The 15,782-nt window shown below is 39.7% G+C and overlaps 1 protein-coding gene across 3 annotated transcripts in view; it reads right to left on the reverse strand.

Annotated features, from left to right (window-relative positions):
* Positions 1-15,782, reverse strand: part of PIAS1 (protein inhibitor of activated STAT 1) — a 64,830-nt gene that overhangs the window by 36,870 nt on the left and 12,178 nt on the right. For all 3 annotated transcript variants that reach the window (XM_074837899.1, XM_074837901.1, XM_074837900.1), the window contains exon 2: positions 1,151-1,595. In XM_074837899.1, coding sequence (XP_074694000.1) covers positions 1,151-1,595 — 445 coding nt within the window. The remainder of the gene's footprint in view (positions 1-1,150; positions 1,596-15,782) is intronic.

The following is a 15,782-nucleotide window of genomic DNA, read 5'->3' on the forward strand; positions in this document are numbered from 1 at the left end:
ACCTAATTATCCTGTACCACCAGCACTGCCTGGAATGCTTATTAATCAATTAGGATTTAGATTAAAGCTAAATAGATACAGCATACCTCTTAAAAGAATACCTGAACCAGAAGATGAGATTATCAAAAGCTATCTGCTTTTCCCTCAATGTCTGTTATAACAGTTACAGCAAAACAAACAGGCAAACAACTGTGCAACACACTGCAGAAATCTGCAGACCACCATCACCACTCACACATCAGGCCTCCTACATCTGTAGCTGTTCAGACTGTTCATGTAAAGTACCTGCTCATTTTTGTTTACAAGGGATCTCTTTCGCAAAGGACATTTTTTTCCACTCACCCACCATCTCCCCGTATCTACTCTCACAAATCTCCTCCTCCCCCTACCAGCTATTCTCACAGTGAATCTTTTCCAGGGTTTCAAGACAACAGAAGGTTCCAACATGCAAACAGCCCCTCCAGAAATCAACAGGACTACTGTATTTAAGCGGTATTTAAGAGTATTAAAAGTTAACCACACTGTTAAGTGCTACGTGGAGTCAGAGCCAGAAAAATCACACATTGTTATATAATGCTCTGTAAGCATCAGATTATTTTCAGCAGCTACACCAGTGATTTATACCTTAATACAAAAGACAGTTTAAAGAAAAGTAGCCACAACTGCAAAAGAACCACAAGTCTTCCTAAACTCAAATGTTCAGGCTGTAATGGATCACAGCAAATATCTAGCCTAGCATTCTTTCCCAGCACAGATGAGATTTCGTGGGCTTGATGGATTCGGGGGTATTTTTGGTTTGTTTTGTTTTAAATAATTAAGCTCTATGGTTTATAAGAACTACTGAAAGCAGACAGGTTTTTTCCTTTTTCTAAGGTATAGTTTGTTTCTTGTCAAACTCACCCCTTAAATATAACGGATCTTTGAACCGTATTTAGTGGCTCAGCTAAAGCAACTAATGAGTGTTACGTAAGATGTCTCTCCATGTAGAACAATCTGTTCCAAAAGTTACCAAAAATAGCAATTCTCTAAACACTGGTGTGATGCAATATTTAACCAGTTACTGCATTAGCTGCTGAATTCATCCATTACTATTTAAAAAACAAAACAAAACCCAAAACTTCAAATATTATTACAACATTGGCAACCTTACCTAGGCTGGTAGGTTTTATCAGCTCATCCAACAAGTCATAAAAAGGTAATTTCTGAAGTTTTATGTCGGGATGGACAGGGTGGAGCGCAGATGTGAGATGGGGGAGTTCCAGTTCATGTTTAGGTCCCAGAAGCGAAACGGGAAGCAATGGTGACGTGGCAGGGTGGCCATCGTAACTGAGCTGTGGAATGGTAGACGGAGACAAAGTTGCTGGCATGGAGCTCGAGTGTACGCTGGGGATAGATAAGTCTGCAGGTGTCATGATTTTCTGAGGGAACCTTCGCCTATAGAGTTCTTTGATTTTCATTTGTACAGCAGGACTGCAGCCAGCCTTTAACAAATGCAGTGCTTTTGTGAGAAGTTCGTGTTTTCGTCCGTGCTTGTTCCTCCCTGCGTAACCCAGAAGTACTTGCAGTTCAGAAACTCTAAGGCTCATAACCATTTGCTTAAAAGAAACAAAACAAAAAATTAGTATTCAAGTTACATCATCTTAAACACTAACATTAGAATGTGGCTTAATCCCATTAAGCATACAGTTTTTAAAGGGACACCACCACTGCTCTTCCCCCACTGATTATCTGAAATATAATGTAAAACAGTACTTGTTCACAGACAGATAAATCTACTTCGAAAGTCTGTAACGAGCAATTTTTAAAGGGATTTCCATTTGCCATACACAATTCAGGACAGCAATACTGGGGGGAAAAAACTGACCAGGACAAGTTGCCAGTACAAAATAAAGCTTGTAAATGTAACTATTTTCTAATCACTGGTCTGCTAGCATCTCTAATGTTAACAAGTTTTATTCATCTAGCTGGAAGTCAAAAAAAGTCACACATTGACAATATCAAGCCTCCACTACTTGCACTTAAAAGCTGTGCCAGTCCTTAACTCTGACACCCCACTTCACTTTCAAGTCCCTCCCTCGCTTTTTGCCATGCAGCGTAACTAATCCACACAGGTTCAAAGGAAAGGAGAGAAATGACTGATGTTAGAAAGAGAGAGAGATAAATTATAATGCAATTGGTGTGCAACTCCATACAATCATCACTGAGTTAAAGGAAACATTTTCCAATTCCATTTCCTTACTTCTCACATCAGAGCTGCATGTTCTGTTTTAGATGGGGGAGTTGGGCTGTGCCTTCTATTAATTAGCATCTTCATTTACAGTCTTTTACTGTCTCTCAGTATGGTCTAATGAATCAAACTGGTAAGCCTTGTGAACTGTTTCACTTCTTCAGGAACCGAGAAAAACACTACGTAAAGTAGTGAAACCAGCAATCCCCTGTGCGTGCTAAGTACTTCCCTGCTGGTCAAGCAGGACCCAGAAAGCCAACTTACGATCTTAGTTTCTATTTAAAAACTTCTTTCAGTGCTTGACAGTGGTTTGCTCACCAGCACAAGGTCTGTGACACTGGCTGAAATGATATTCCTGCGGAATTCTGGATTCCCAAAAAATCACAAGAAAGTGAAATGCCTCGAGCCCATCACCACAACTGGCTATCTGGATCTTCTGTACGAAACCATGAAATACCCTGAATATTTTCCAGTCAATCCCAAACAATCAAATTCAAAATAATACTTGAAGTATCTATTTGGGACTAAACCAGCTAATTCAACATACCAGGGTTCTACAATTTCCCAGCCACTGAAGGCTGAATAAACAAACTAGCACATGCATTTGCAAACAGTCTTTGAAATAAGGGTACAAATGCTCCCAACCGTTCTAGTTCTTCAGACTGTGCAAAGTATTCAGACACATACATTACTCAAGTTATTTTCACATTAATTCTTAAAGTGCTAATATTAGAAAGTACGCTGTCCCTAGCTTTAGCTCCTATCAATTCCTCAAACCTCCAGCACCTGCAAGAGATCTTCGATGCGCAGGTGTCCGCGAGGGGTATTTCCCTGTACTAAAATAGGTCATGTTATTTAAAAGCCCTAAATTAGATGATTCATGTACTTAATGAGGTATGCACCCAGATAGATTTAACTAAATCTGCCACACAATTTCTGCTCTGCAGAACCACACCAACAGAACTGAATAACCTTGCTGCAAATATTAAGATAAACCTTGCTGCAGACTACCACAAACACTTCGGATATAACAGGAGTCTGCTGGCATTTTTTTCTCTGAATAACCATGAGAACTTACTTCCCACTTTTCAACTATGGGACTGTCATGGAGCTACAAATGAGAACAGACACGAGGTACTTTGTAAGAAACAGAGATGTCTTAAAAGAATAAGGCATTTCAGTTACAATCTGAAGTGTTGACAGCTGAAAGGAAAGTGAAACAAATAGATCTGAAACACGGAAAAACACTATTTATAATACTTTACAAACATTTCTTCAATAGAATAAGTAGTTACAGATGAAGGGTTTAATGCCTGCTCCCATCACCATTAAAAGTCACTTCCTGAACAGCCAGAACCTCTCAGAGCTTCACTCTGTTTTTGTTTTGTAATAAACTCACAGGCCTAAATTGCAAAAAACACAAGATTAAAAAATAATTGAGCTAACAGAGAAGCTCCTGCTACATGTTGGATGTTTTCCATTTTTTTAAGGTATAGGCAAGTTAGAAGTAAGTATAGGGACAGCAGGGTCTATGGTGTAGCCAGACTCATAAACCAAAACAAATAAAATTCCCCAGATCTTCCCCACCCTGGTGCATTCCTTACAGAGGACAACGAGAACGTTTTTATTTGCAACTAACAAGATACATTGATTAAAAATGCAGTTATGGAAAAACCAGCAATAAAGGCTTGTGGTTTTATTACTTCATCGATAAACCTTTCTTGCACAAATAAAAAGAGACAGTGTCTTAAAACAACCCCCCCACACACACCTCTATAGGGTTTTGCCAGTGGATCGTGTCAATCAGTGGCACGGGGAAGCAAAGCCCAACAGATAGCCGTGCTGGCAAAAGTCTCTCACATCGCTGCAATCTGAACGTGAAAATTCCTCTCCCCTCCTCCAACACAGTTGTGTTTTATTTGAGGACACAACCCAGCTCTACCAGCAGAAGTGCCACTGCCTGTACAAGCACTACCCCAGCTACAAGCCCTTGGCCCATGTCACACTGGCACCCTAATCTTAGAACAGGCACGATAATTATAGCAGGGAAACAAACCAAGTGCTGTCAAATGCACAAAGTAAATACAGGAAAAAGCTGCAATTTCTAATTTTTTTTTTTTCCCTGTCACATCTCACCTCATCACAATTCAAACCCCTTGCTGGTTTAGTTATACCAGCAAAGCTGAAGGGCAAAGACACAACGCGTTTTGCTTCAGGAAATCTTGCTTTTTTTTCCTGTTGCCTGAAGTAGAGTAATAAAAAGATCACTCACAGCAGTACACCTGCAGCAAGCTACAGAACCCACCACAAAGCGTCCGTCTCCCAACAACCGCAAACATCCACAATGCAAATAACTGCCCCTACCTCTGGCTGTTTTATCAGAATTAGCAAAATGCTTGGTTTTTTCTTTCCTAATACAAAAAAACCAAAAAAAACAATAACAAAACCTACCCCAACCAAACAAAAATAAAAGGATATACACAGCTACCAAGGACAGATGGCAGGATAGCTTGCAAACTGCAATTACAGATAACTAGGTGTTTAGTTATGTTTTCACGTACAGGTAAATTACATGTTCCTACAAAGCACACTAGTGCGCAAGAAATTGATGCTATTTAGCTACAAAAAGGTTGAGCTACTTGCCACTTACCTAACTTCGGTGTGAGAAACACAGCAAGCTGACTGCAAGCCAGTTTCAGGTACAACAAATCCCAGTATGAAGCACACTGGGTGTTCTGATGATGCTGTGCATTTTGGTACGTTGTCTTACCTAGGCACTATCTAAAATTCAGAGAGAGGGCGAGGACTGTAGAAAAATTGTTCAACGTGTAAAAGAGTATGAACAAGCTTTACGGAAATGCGACTTATCTCAGTTTAGCAGAGTATTTCTATTTTGACTCACTGTAAAGACCTTCACGGAGTTGAGAAGGTAACTAATCTATAAACATACATCTGACATTTCCTGCTCGACAACACAACACAAACACGTGTTCCTCCACAAAAGCTGCATTAGTCATGGGGATTGCCTGGCTCGTTAGATACACTCCCCCTTCGGCCCATGTACCCTCACTCAAGGCTTGTGGCCACAGTCCATCCTTCACAAGGCCATCAGGGCATTTCCATGTCTTAAAACAAGTCACCTAGTTGTATATGTCAGGCAGGAGGTCCACGGAAGCAAAGAGGCCAGTTGATTTTCCCACCTCCCAGTTGCCTGTTTCCAAATCTGTGCCACTTTTCCCCACCAGATTGTGTTAACACAACCATTTGATGCAGTTCGTGCTGCAGCCGCCTGAGCAGGTGCATCTCCCTATTTCTGTGTGTTGAGGAAACATTCTCAAGCAACTCATCTGGAAACAAGGACTATTTCCTGCTCCACGCCTACTTCAGATAACCAATAAGGTTTGGAAGAAAATAGCTTAAGGATGCAAAAGCAATCCATGGGCGGCATCCTACATCATCCGCCTACTTCTCTCCTGTGACTATCAATAGGAAAGGATGTTCTACCAACAGCTCTTTCAAAAAAGTTGGTATGCTTTTTTAAAAGCTAACAGATACAAAAATTGTTGAAGTCCCCCAAACCAAAACTTGCACGTAGACACTTATGAGGTAAGAAGGAACAAGGGTTTTCGCCAAGACATCCACAGAAGGACTATTAAATAAAAAGCATCAGTCTACAACATCAACGAACATTTTCTCTCAATAAACAAGCACGTCTGGTTGGAGAAATGTGTCTATGCCACACAACAGGACCATTCTGCTTTGTGAATGCTGTTTAGGCATTCAGAGCAAATACTTTGCCAGGAACCTCAACTTCTAATGGAGCAGCCAACATTAAGAGTCACTTTGATTTCTCTCTGCAAAGAAAATAGCAGAGATAAATCTTTGTTTTTAAAAAATGGTTTTCCACACAAACCCGGTCATTCCACCCATCACGGAAAGATGCCCAGGCTGCATAGCTTCGTGGCTAGAGAAGTCCAATCATTAGCACAGGTTAACAGGTCAGACCTAAGAAAATTCCTTTCAAGAACTGGACCTTGTGTCACTGATCTATGAAGGTTGGGAATTAAGTTTAAAAATAAATAAAATCTAAGTGTTAGCGCCTCTGGATAAGAAATTCCTTTGATAACCCTGTGTGGCTGGTCTCACTGGCACGTGATTCAGAGAAGGGCAACTGAAAAGACAAGCGGATTCAGGCAGAGAACATAATTTCTACACTGGTAAATACACGGGGGCTAAAACCCTGGTTTGAAATGCAGGAAGACGAGCTATAAGTCCCACCACTCAAGATCAGATCAGATATAGGATATCTGCTGAGATCCAACACCACAGACAGTGAGCCTTCACCTTTTTTTCCCCATTTTTTTGAAGGGAGGGACTTGCCCGAGGTAAAAACCAAGCAGCAGTCAGTAATTTTTTTCTTAAATAAATTGAACAGTGTCCATAGAAAAGCATGATGGACCATACTGAAAATTTATCACAAATACCTGCACCACAAGATACTGTCTTCAAAGCAGCATATTCATCCATCAGCAGCAGTGTTAACAGTCCCAACAATTTGATGAATATTTTCTAGAAAGGGTATTTCTGCATCTCTAGTAATCAGCCCCAGGATCTATCTGGAGAATTTAACAAGTTATTTCCGGATGTTTATGATAACTAGAAGCTGTGAATAAGCTCCAAAACACATTCAAAAGATTTGCCAGCACAATAAGAAGCATTTGGCTAGGTACCACACCACATTTTGTGCCTAAAGCTATACAACAGGTCCTCCACAATTCTCTAACCATTAACATGAAAGTTAAAGGGGAAAAAAAGAAAAAAAGTACCTCAAACACTAGTCAAAAGATGGAAGAGAGTAAGGAAAAGGAGAAAGACGTGAAAAAACAGATACCAAGTGGGAGGTCACCTATTTATAATCAGCCATTTAAGACAGTGACAGTAAATTTCTTCTGTCATTATAAACACAGAGTTTAGCAACAATTTACTAACAGTCTCTGAAATTAAGAATCATTGTTAATGAAGAGGGCAAGCACTGCAACAGGTCACTTCAAAGGCAAAGTGTAAGACAGAAAAACCTTCTGACTGCACCCCTGTACTCTTTTGAACGCTGCACCAAGGGCACCTCCACACTGACACCCTGCACAGCACCTTCAGCCCCAGCGTCCAGAGGGATCGGCCCCGGCTGCAGTTTGCATTCCCAGCGTGGACACATTCACACTGGCAAAGCTCTAACACTGTTTTCAAGGCCAACACAAATGGAAATTTCCCCCTTATGAAACAAGGAAACTACTATTCAAGGAATTCCACAATGCACTTCCAAAAGACAGGGGTTTTTTTAAAAAAAAAAAAATCAAATCAAAGTTGTTCTTTTTTCTAATAAAAGCAACTAGGAAGCATTAGATTAGTATGGAAATGGTTTCAAATTAATCTCAGTATGCCTCCAACATCCAGCTGTAAAAATACAGGAGAGTTCTCGCATGCTATGAACAGCCTCTTTAACCCGATATAAATCTTCTGGAGAAGAAAGTTATACCTGTGCTACATGAGCTCTCTACAGTTACACAGACTAAACTCTTGGATTCTTAGACATTTAAGATTTGTGAAAATGGGAAATCATGAAGGCAAAAATATTCCCATCTTTTATGAAGGCACATTCCCTAGTCCTAAATTCTATTTGCAAGACTCACACAAGGAAGCTATCAAGGCTAAACTATAAAAATTGAAATCAGTCTACCGAAAATCTGCGAGAGGGAGTGAAACGACGAATTCATGGAAGCTCAAGTGCCTCGATGACAGGCTGTAACTTCCTGCGTTTGTCTAATGCAACCAAAACACTCAAAGGTTGAAGTCACCGTAATTCAAAATGGAGGGGAGGCAAAAGCACAGAAGAAGAGTCATAAATATGCAACATACTACAACCTTTAAGGGTGCTATTGGTTTTCACAATGAAAAACTCATCCTAGAGCCGTACGTACAATGTTTTGGCAAGCAGGGCAGCACTAAAAGAATAGGTACAAACCAATGGCAGGTACAAATATTTTTTGCCTTTTGTTACACACAGAAGGAGACAGAATATTTCTTAATCAAAGAAACCCTGTATTTACACAGTATATCAGCACTCATAAAGAACATGTCGCAATTGTATGAACAAATCTATGCATTCATCTAGCTGGTAATAAAAATAGATTTTAATCCACTAAAAATGTGTCAACAAAATGATGTCCATATATTGTAAATGCCAAAAATAGCCTGGACTGACCTACTGTTGGTATCTCCATAGATGCAGGCTTCCTTAAGGTCAAACACTGTGCTCACAATTTTCACCAGGTAATATTTCTTCCCACACTAGCTGAGAAAGTACACTATAAAGCTTATGTCATCAGGTGTTATTTACTTTAGCATGCTCGCAAACAATATATTTCCTTGTGAATGATATGTTTGCATATCTGCTAATATAAACATTATAACCCTTGAACCAACCTACCCAAATGATGAAGCTCACATTCAAGCTCCTGCTAACACTAGGAATCTCTGGCAGCAAAGAGATCATCTGAAAACTGTAGCAGTTCAGTCTGAAGGGCTTCTGGACAGGAGGTCCTGCAATTCCCTACTGCCATCCTTCTGTATTCAGTTCATGTAACAACTCACCAAGTATACCGTACCACTAAACTCTTAATTCCACAGATCAACTAGAACAAGGAACACTTTTCTTATCTGCTCTTGGCAAACATTGCTTGCTTTTATCTGTCATGCTGGTAAACTTGACTACCCTCAAATTTAGTAAGTTTTAGTAAGGTCAGAGCAATGCTGCTTCACACATGAACACTAATAAATCTAAGTTCTCCTTCCAGCCCACAGTTCAGAGGTCTCCGTCTAATCCTGCACCAGTGACGCTACCAAGTTCTTAGAGGTGTCTGTCGCTTACTGGAGACAAGAGAACCCACAGTCATAAAAGTCAAAAATTCACTGAAGAGTGAAAGGATACTGCAAAAGAAAACAGTAAGACAGCTCTAGCCCCACTGAACTGGCTGCTAGTAACAACAGGCAAGCAGAGTTTGGAATTTTTAATATAATCCCCATGTGTTAAAAGTTGTCTTATGTTTTTTGCAGATGCCTGTGGTATTTTGCTGTGCTACCATACATGTGAAATATCTTCTAAAAGCCTTAATACATATAACCTGGCAAATTTGTGTAAGCAATTGCCCTCCTAGACCTCCACTCCACCCCTCTCCCTAGAGGTTATTTCCTCTGGATGAGAGATTCAGTAAAACAGACTGTGTGCCCACATACCCAAAATGTCACTTCAGTGCTTGAACGCTTAGATCTGTGGGATATATATTTTTTTTTTTTTTTTAATATGACGGCTTGCAAACCACATTGTGTCTTGCCCTGCCTCCCTGGCTGCACATTAACGCTGCCGTGGCAGAGAAGTGGGGTGGGCAGCTGGGGCAGTAACTTGCTCACACTGCAAAAGCCAGATTTGTTGAAAAAAGTCTGCCAAGACTTTAGTCATGTCTAAGTTGTATTTGATTTAAAGTAAGTCACATTTTATCTTAATCCGTAACAAAAGTTTTACCATTCTCAAGAGATTTTATTCACTAGGTGAACTATATTATTACTTTTGATATTAAATAAGGTTCCTGACACAGTAGTAATCCTCATTTCAGTTCTTGGAGACTCAAGATTTTTTCAGCCACACTCAAACTTAATTGTCCCTAGTGTATTTATCTTTGCAGATGGGAATTCTTTTTACAGAGCTACGCGCTAGCATGATTTTCATGACAAGTAATTGCAGAAATACTAGTTTAGACAATCTCTGGATATATAACAATGTGCCTCTCTAAAGACAAACAGCTTACACCTAAGGCTAATAATGAAGACAATTATTTTCAGCTATTTGGGAGAGGGTCATTGCCAGACAAATTTACTTTTTATTAAGAACGTTCTTATCCTTAACTAAGCCTTTCAACTGGCTGACAGAAGAGCTAATTTCTATGCAATAAGCTTCAACGGAGCCCAAGCCAGCCACAGACACAGCTGTCCAAAGAGCTTGCTAAACACAGTATGTCCTATTATAATCTCTCTAACAAATAAGTCAAAAGGTCTCCATCAGTATAATCAAAATATGACAACTTATAGAGCATTCAATAATAGTCTGAAAGATTGTCTCTTTGTATAAAAAAGAAAAAAAGTTAGGACCAAGAAGTCTCAGCTTCTGGAAGTCATACAGGAGGTCACAAACATACATTTATCTCCCTTCCCTCAGTGATTTTAGAAGAGAAAACACACATTTTAAAATATGCAATTAAAACAAAAGCAATGGTTACATAAACAATTTGACTGATTTCAGATTTACAGATAGGGAGGTACTAAACGAGTATCCTTTTAGCCGTTCATTTCCAGCACAATAGTAGAGAATGAAGCTCTAGTTACTTTCTAAATATCTAAAATACCTGCATGAAGCACATGTAGCTTTTGCAAGTCAATTCTGAAGGAAAGCTGGAGAAGAATGTACCTGGAATTCAATGAATGTACTCACATTGCAACATGGATAAAGAGGCAGCTTCCACGAGCAGCTTACAGAACCCCTCAACAGCAAGACATACCACGATTTCAAGACCTACATTCTTATATTCAGTGTTTGATGTTTGCTTGCAACAGTTATTTAAATCTCTACTGCATCAACAGACATTATTTCTTTGTATGTGTTAGCCAACTTAAGCATCACTTGATTATAACAAATTCTTGCCCTAACAGACACATATTTTCCTCCATGATTTTTTTGGTAAAAAAATCTTTTTATTTCTGTACCTTACAGAACCGCAAAGTGATCTATTCACCACATGCCATAAGTTGTCATCCAGTGCTGAAGAGTTAATTGTCCACTATAAACAAACTTTTGCTATTTAATGAGCTTCAAATAAGGTAACACTTCAGGATATGACATTATACAGTCAAATATAGCCAAAACACTTCTAGATAAACTACTGACTTTTTTCCCCCTCATTTGTCCCATTTTCTAGGGTGTGATGACTACGTCATCACTGACTACTATTCTGGTATTTCAAAAAGTTTCAATTAACAATCACATTAAATTTGAATACTGACTTGCAAAGTACTGAAGAGCAGGCTGAAGCCAGTACATAACTGAATCTCATTTCTCTTAAAAGTAGCCAATTGCTATGTTAATGCCCCAAGAGAAGGAAAGCTAGAAAACTGAAGCTATCTGTTCACAAGTCACCCTTTAAAAAAAAAAAAAATTAAAGCCAAAATGGCATGTGATAAAATTAGTGTTTTCTTTTAGACTTTGAAGCAACCGTTCTCACAAAGTTCTGTCCTGAGAAATGTATTCCCAGGCCTTATGAATTACATCTAAAAAGAGCAATTCGGAGACGCTGAGCTCCATCACATGAGCAGGATCCGTCCACAGGGCTAAGGACAGCAACAGCCGTAACTGAGCCGGGGCCACAGCTGCCATCGGCCTTGGCAGTGGTACCACGTACCAGGAGCACCTTGTTCATACACCATTTCACAAGATGCATGAGAATGCCTGGTAGTGCTTTTATCTGTAACCACGGGAATACACAAAAGACTGCAACAATAGTTAATAACATCTAGAACAAGAACTGGGGAGGTAAGGAAAGGTGGAAGGAAGAGAGAAGAACAGGAAAAGTAAGAGATCAGATAAAACATCAGGTATGAGAAATACTCAATAATTTATCATTTAAAATTTCCATTTTCAAAGGAAGAAACAAAACACAAATGAAATAAATCTGCTGACAACAAATACCTATGAAATACCCTGGCCAAATACCCTATTCCCTTCTAATAATGGTCCATTGAGAATAGTAATTTATTATTACTAACAATTAGTCTTAATTGCTATCACAGAAATAAGCAATGGAGCCAAAAGTTCCCACTGTGTCAATAAGCTGGAAACAAATATTCCATCAAGCAATCATACTGGCATCCATCTAGTCTTCTTTTTAAAAAAAGCGCTAGTCATTCTGCACAAAATTTCATAAGGTCTTCAAATTCCTATATAGAAATTACCTATGGAAACCAAACTAGATACTTCTTTTTAAGTAGCCATACAGCATTAAGTCATCAAGATGAATTAAAAGCTTGAACAATACTAAGAAATTTTCCTTTTACGTTACTGTTCCTCAGAGTATCAGCTAAGAGGCGCCACACAAATGAAGTATCAATCTTCTCACTAGTTCTGCGGAGACTGCCTAACACAGCATGAAAGCCAGGGAAGCCCCAAGTTCCATACATCAAAGTTCTCACAGCACAGATCATCATAAATTGGCCTCAACTGTGATGAAGTACTGATTTCAAGCAGGTTCTAGCAAAGCTCTTAAAAATCATTCCTTTACTGCAGTTTTCTAAGTCCTCATACAGCGCAGGCAAGAGAAGCATTTTCTCTGCTTAAGTCATCCTCTTTCACAAGGAGACACCCATTCTCTTGTCCTTCCTCTACTTATTTCCGAAACAACGCCGTCATTACAAAACAGGGATGATGAACGAAGTTCTTTTCACTCTGCTTAGCCCTAGTCCTTCCTAGAAAAAAACTTGTCCTAGATGTTTGCTGGAGACCGAAACAGGACTAATAGTCCTTCCTCTGTTCCTCAGCTATTAAATATTTTCTTGTTTAAGCATCACTGTTTATCTAGGAGCCACTTCCCTGCTTCCCATATTTTATCTAATAATATTGCAGTGGCCATAAACAAAAGGATGCAAGAGAGGCAAGGCTCGATGGAAAGTAGTAACTTTTTATTATATTTAGAGAAAGAATTTGCACATCTGAAATGTTTTTCAACCATATCAGTTGGTCTAAGGAGAATTACCACTCCTTTATATTTTATAGAACCATCTACCTGTGAACCAACAAGTTCAGGTTTTTAGGCACCTAAAATCAAGTCCAGGAAGTAGCATTCACATATTTACATGACCCTTCCAGTCCATGACCACTTTCAACAAGTTAAGAGATAACTGCATATGCAATTCAAAGTCACTAAGCACTAAGTAGTCAAAACTGGAGGAAAACCTAGATTTCTCATGTGTTTTTCTCATTATGCAGCTGATGGTTCAGGAGAGGAACTTGGGCATCACTACAGACAGCTCTTCATGCAGCTACAGCCAAATAAGCAGATTTGCAGGGAACTAGTAGGCAAGACAACCTTGGAAGGTCCCTTCTAACCTCAGATTCTGTAGAGTATTTTTCAGAACTGAAGGAGAAGTCAAAGAAGAGAATCAAGAACTACAAATGAGATGTATGACATATCCGGTCCTACAGTCATTCCAAAAAGGCAAAGAATTTCAAAATACATACTGTAAACCTCCGAAATATGGGCAGAGGTGGACAGGAGAAGAGGGCATCAGTGTGGGAATACGACTGCCCATGGCTGTCCTAGGAACACAGAGGGCTATGCAACCAGATCAGACCACTGCCTAGTAAAATCACTCTCGTCTTATCCTAGCTCATTTTCTCTCTCAACAAGGTATCTAGAATAGAGAGTAGCCACGTAACAGCAAACTGCTAGCAAGAAAACTATGTGTGAACCATATGTGGCCACCCAGTAATTCAAGAAAAGTCAGTTTTTCAAACTCTGAAGAGCTATTGTCTGTCATGCCACAATAGGGAACACAAATTATAGGTCTGACTATTTATAGAGCAGTTAAATGTACGCTAAAGTCTAATTTATTCCTAACTGTACAGATGCATTAAAAATTGAATTATTTATTGCATGCAACCATATGACACAGAATTAGTATTTACATCACATATTGAGACAGATCAATTTTAAAGTGCCAAAATACATTTATTATTATAGAAAAGAAATCAGTAGCTGGATGAAAAAAAACTTCTCTTATGTCACTTGTCCAAACCCAGGTGAAAATACTGGCAGAGAAGTTCATCTCCCATTTCAAAAATCTTACTGTGTCTGTACTCAACCTAGTTCCCACTGAGGCGGATTCAGGATCCTAGGTCAGTCAAGTTAATGCGACATGGATGACTTCTTTGGCTGCTGCTCACGACACTAAAGCATCAGTAAGACTGTCAAGAATCACACTGATTTCATTCCAAGTACCAGCACAGCTTGGAAAGAGAGCAATGGGGCAGCAGCGGTGCCAAACACTGAATGCGTATCCTGGGGAAGACATCTAAAAGAGGCATGGGGACAAAGAAAAGGAAAGCAGGAAGCTCAGTTTTTCATATCACCCACAACGACTGGTTTCTTCCCACTATGTAAAAATGCAAAAAGATGATGGAATAATAGGAGAGGAAGCAGACCTTCCTGCTTTTCTTCAGCATTCAAAAGAGGATAAAGAAAACAGTTTCAAATGACAACATGCAGCCAGAGACAGAGAAGATGCATCTTAGGCAAGGCCTAGACTCCTGACAAAGCTGATCCTCAGCCCACAGTCCTACTTCACCCCTCACTCAGAATTTGGGCTACTCTGTCCTTCCACTTTCCAGTGCTGTCCACACCAGAAAGTTGTTTTTTCACATGTATTAGCTGCATTGTGTTACCTGTAGGCTCAGAGACAAGCATGCAGTGCTTAAGAACCCATTAGCTCGCAATGATTAATCCCAGGACAAAACATTCAACGCTGCGTTAGAAAACTGAGAATGCATTCTCTGTGCAATATTTTCCTGGCCCACGTATAGCACAGATGAGGCCTATAGAAACATTCTTTCACAGTCACACTAGTGCACGTTAAGGAGAGATATAAGGCCACTTGCTCAGCGGGAAGATGGATATTTCATTTCCCCATGCCATCAATCTGACACACTGTCCCCCTCCCCGCCACCTCATCCTTCAAGCACTGTATTTTTCTTACAATCAAAGTAAGATTGAATTCAATTAATCTATTCACACAATAACCCCTGCCCTGCATGGAAACAAACTGCTTGATGGAATGAAGGTTTTTATAAGCCAAGTTTCAGCCACACCTATGATTTAAAATACATGAAAACTATTGCAAGTAAACTCCAAAACCGATACTGCATTTAACTTGGCTTCAGCCACAAGAACAACCAGAATTGGAATTGCTGCCTAAGAAAACTTTGATAGCAAAGCTAAAACTTCCATGGAAATCCTGACCAAGTGAAAATAGAAAATGTGCAGTGTTTCTGCAGTACTGACTGCAGATACAAACACTCCCTTACTTTTCCCACCCTGTGGTGAGCTGCCTGCCCCCAAACTCCCACCCCACTTGCAGGGCAGAGGGAGGATGCTGCTCCAGTCACTGCTCCTTTTCATCTTTACTGACCAAACTGTTGCCCCACCTCATTCACCGCACTCATCCAAATCCCACTCTGAACAGGAATTTGCATATATACAAGCCTTTTGCAGCTCATTAATGTCATTTGAATGACTCTCACATGTTCATGAATTTATACTCTGCCTGTCCCTTTTTACATATAGGGGCCAAAGGCACGGGGGGGGGGGAGATTATTTTGGATCTCATGACAAAACTAAGCATTTTTCGGGTTTCAGCCTAGCATTTTAGCACTGTCTTCACCCTTTTGCCTCCCAATACACTC

This window comes from Strix aluco, chromosome 12, assembly GCF_031877795.1.
Source record: "Strix aluco isolate bStrAlu1 chromosome 12, bStrAlu1.hap1, whole genome shotgun sequence".
Taxonomy (NCBI): Eukaryota; Metazoa; Chordata; class Aves; order Strigiformes; family Strigidae; genus Strix; species Strix aluco.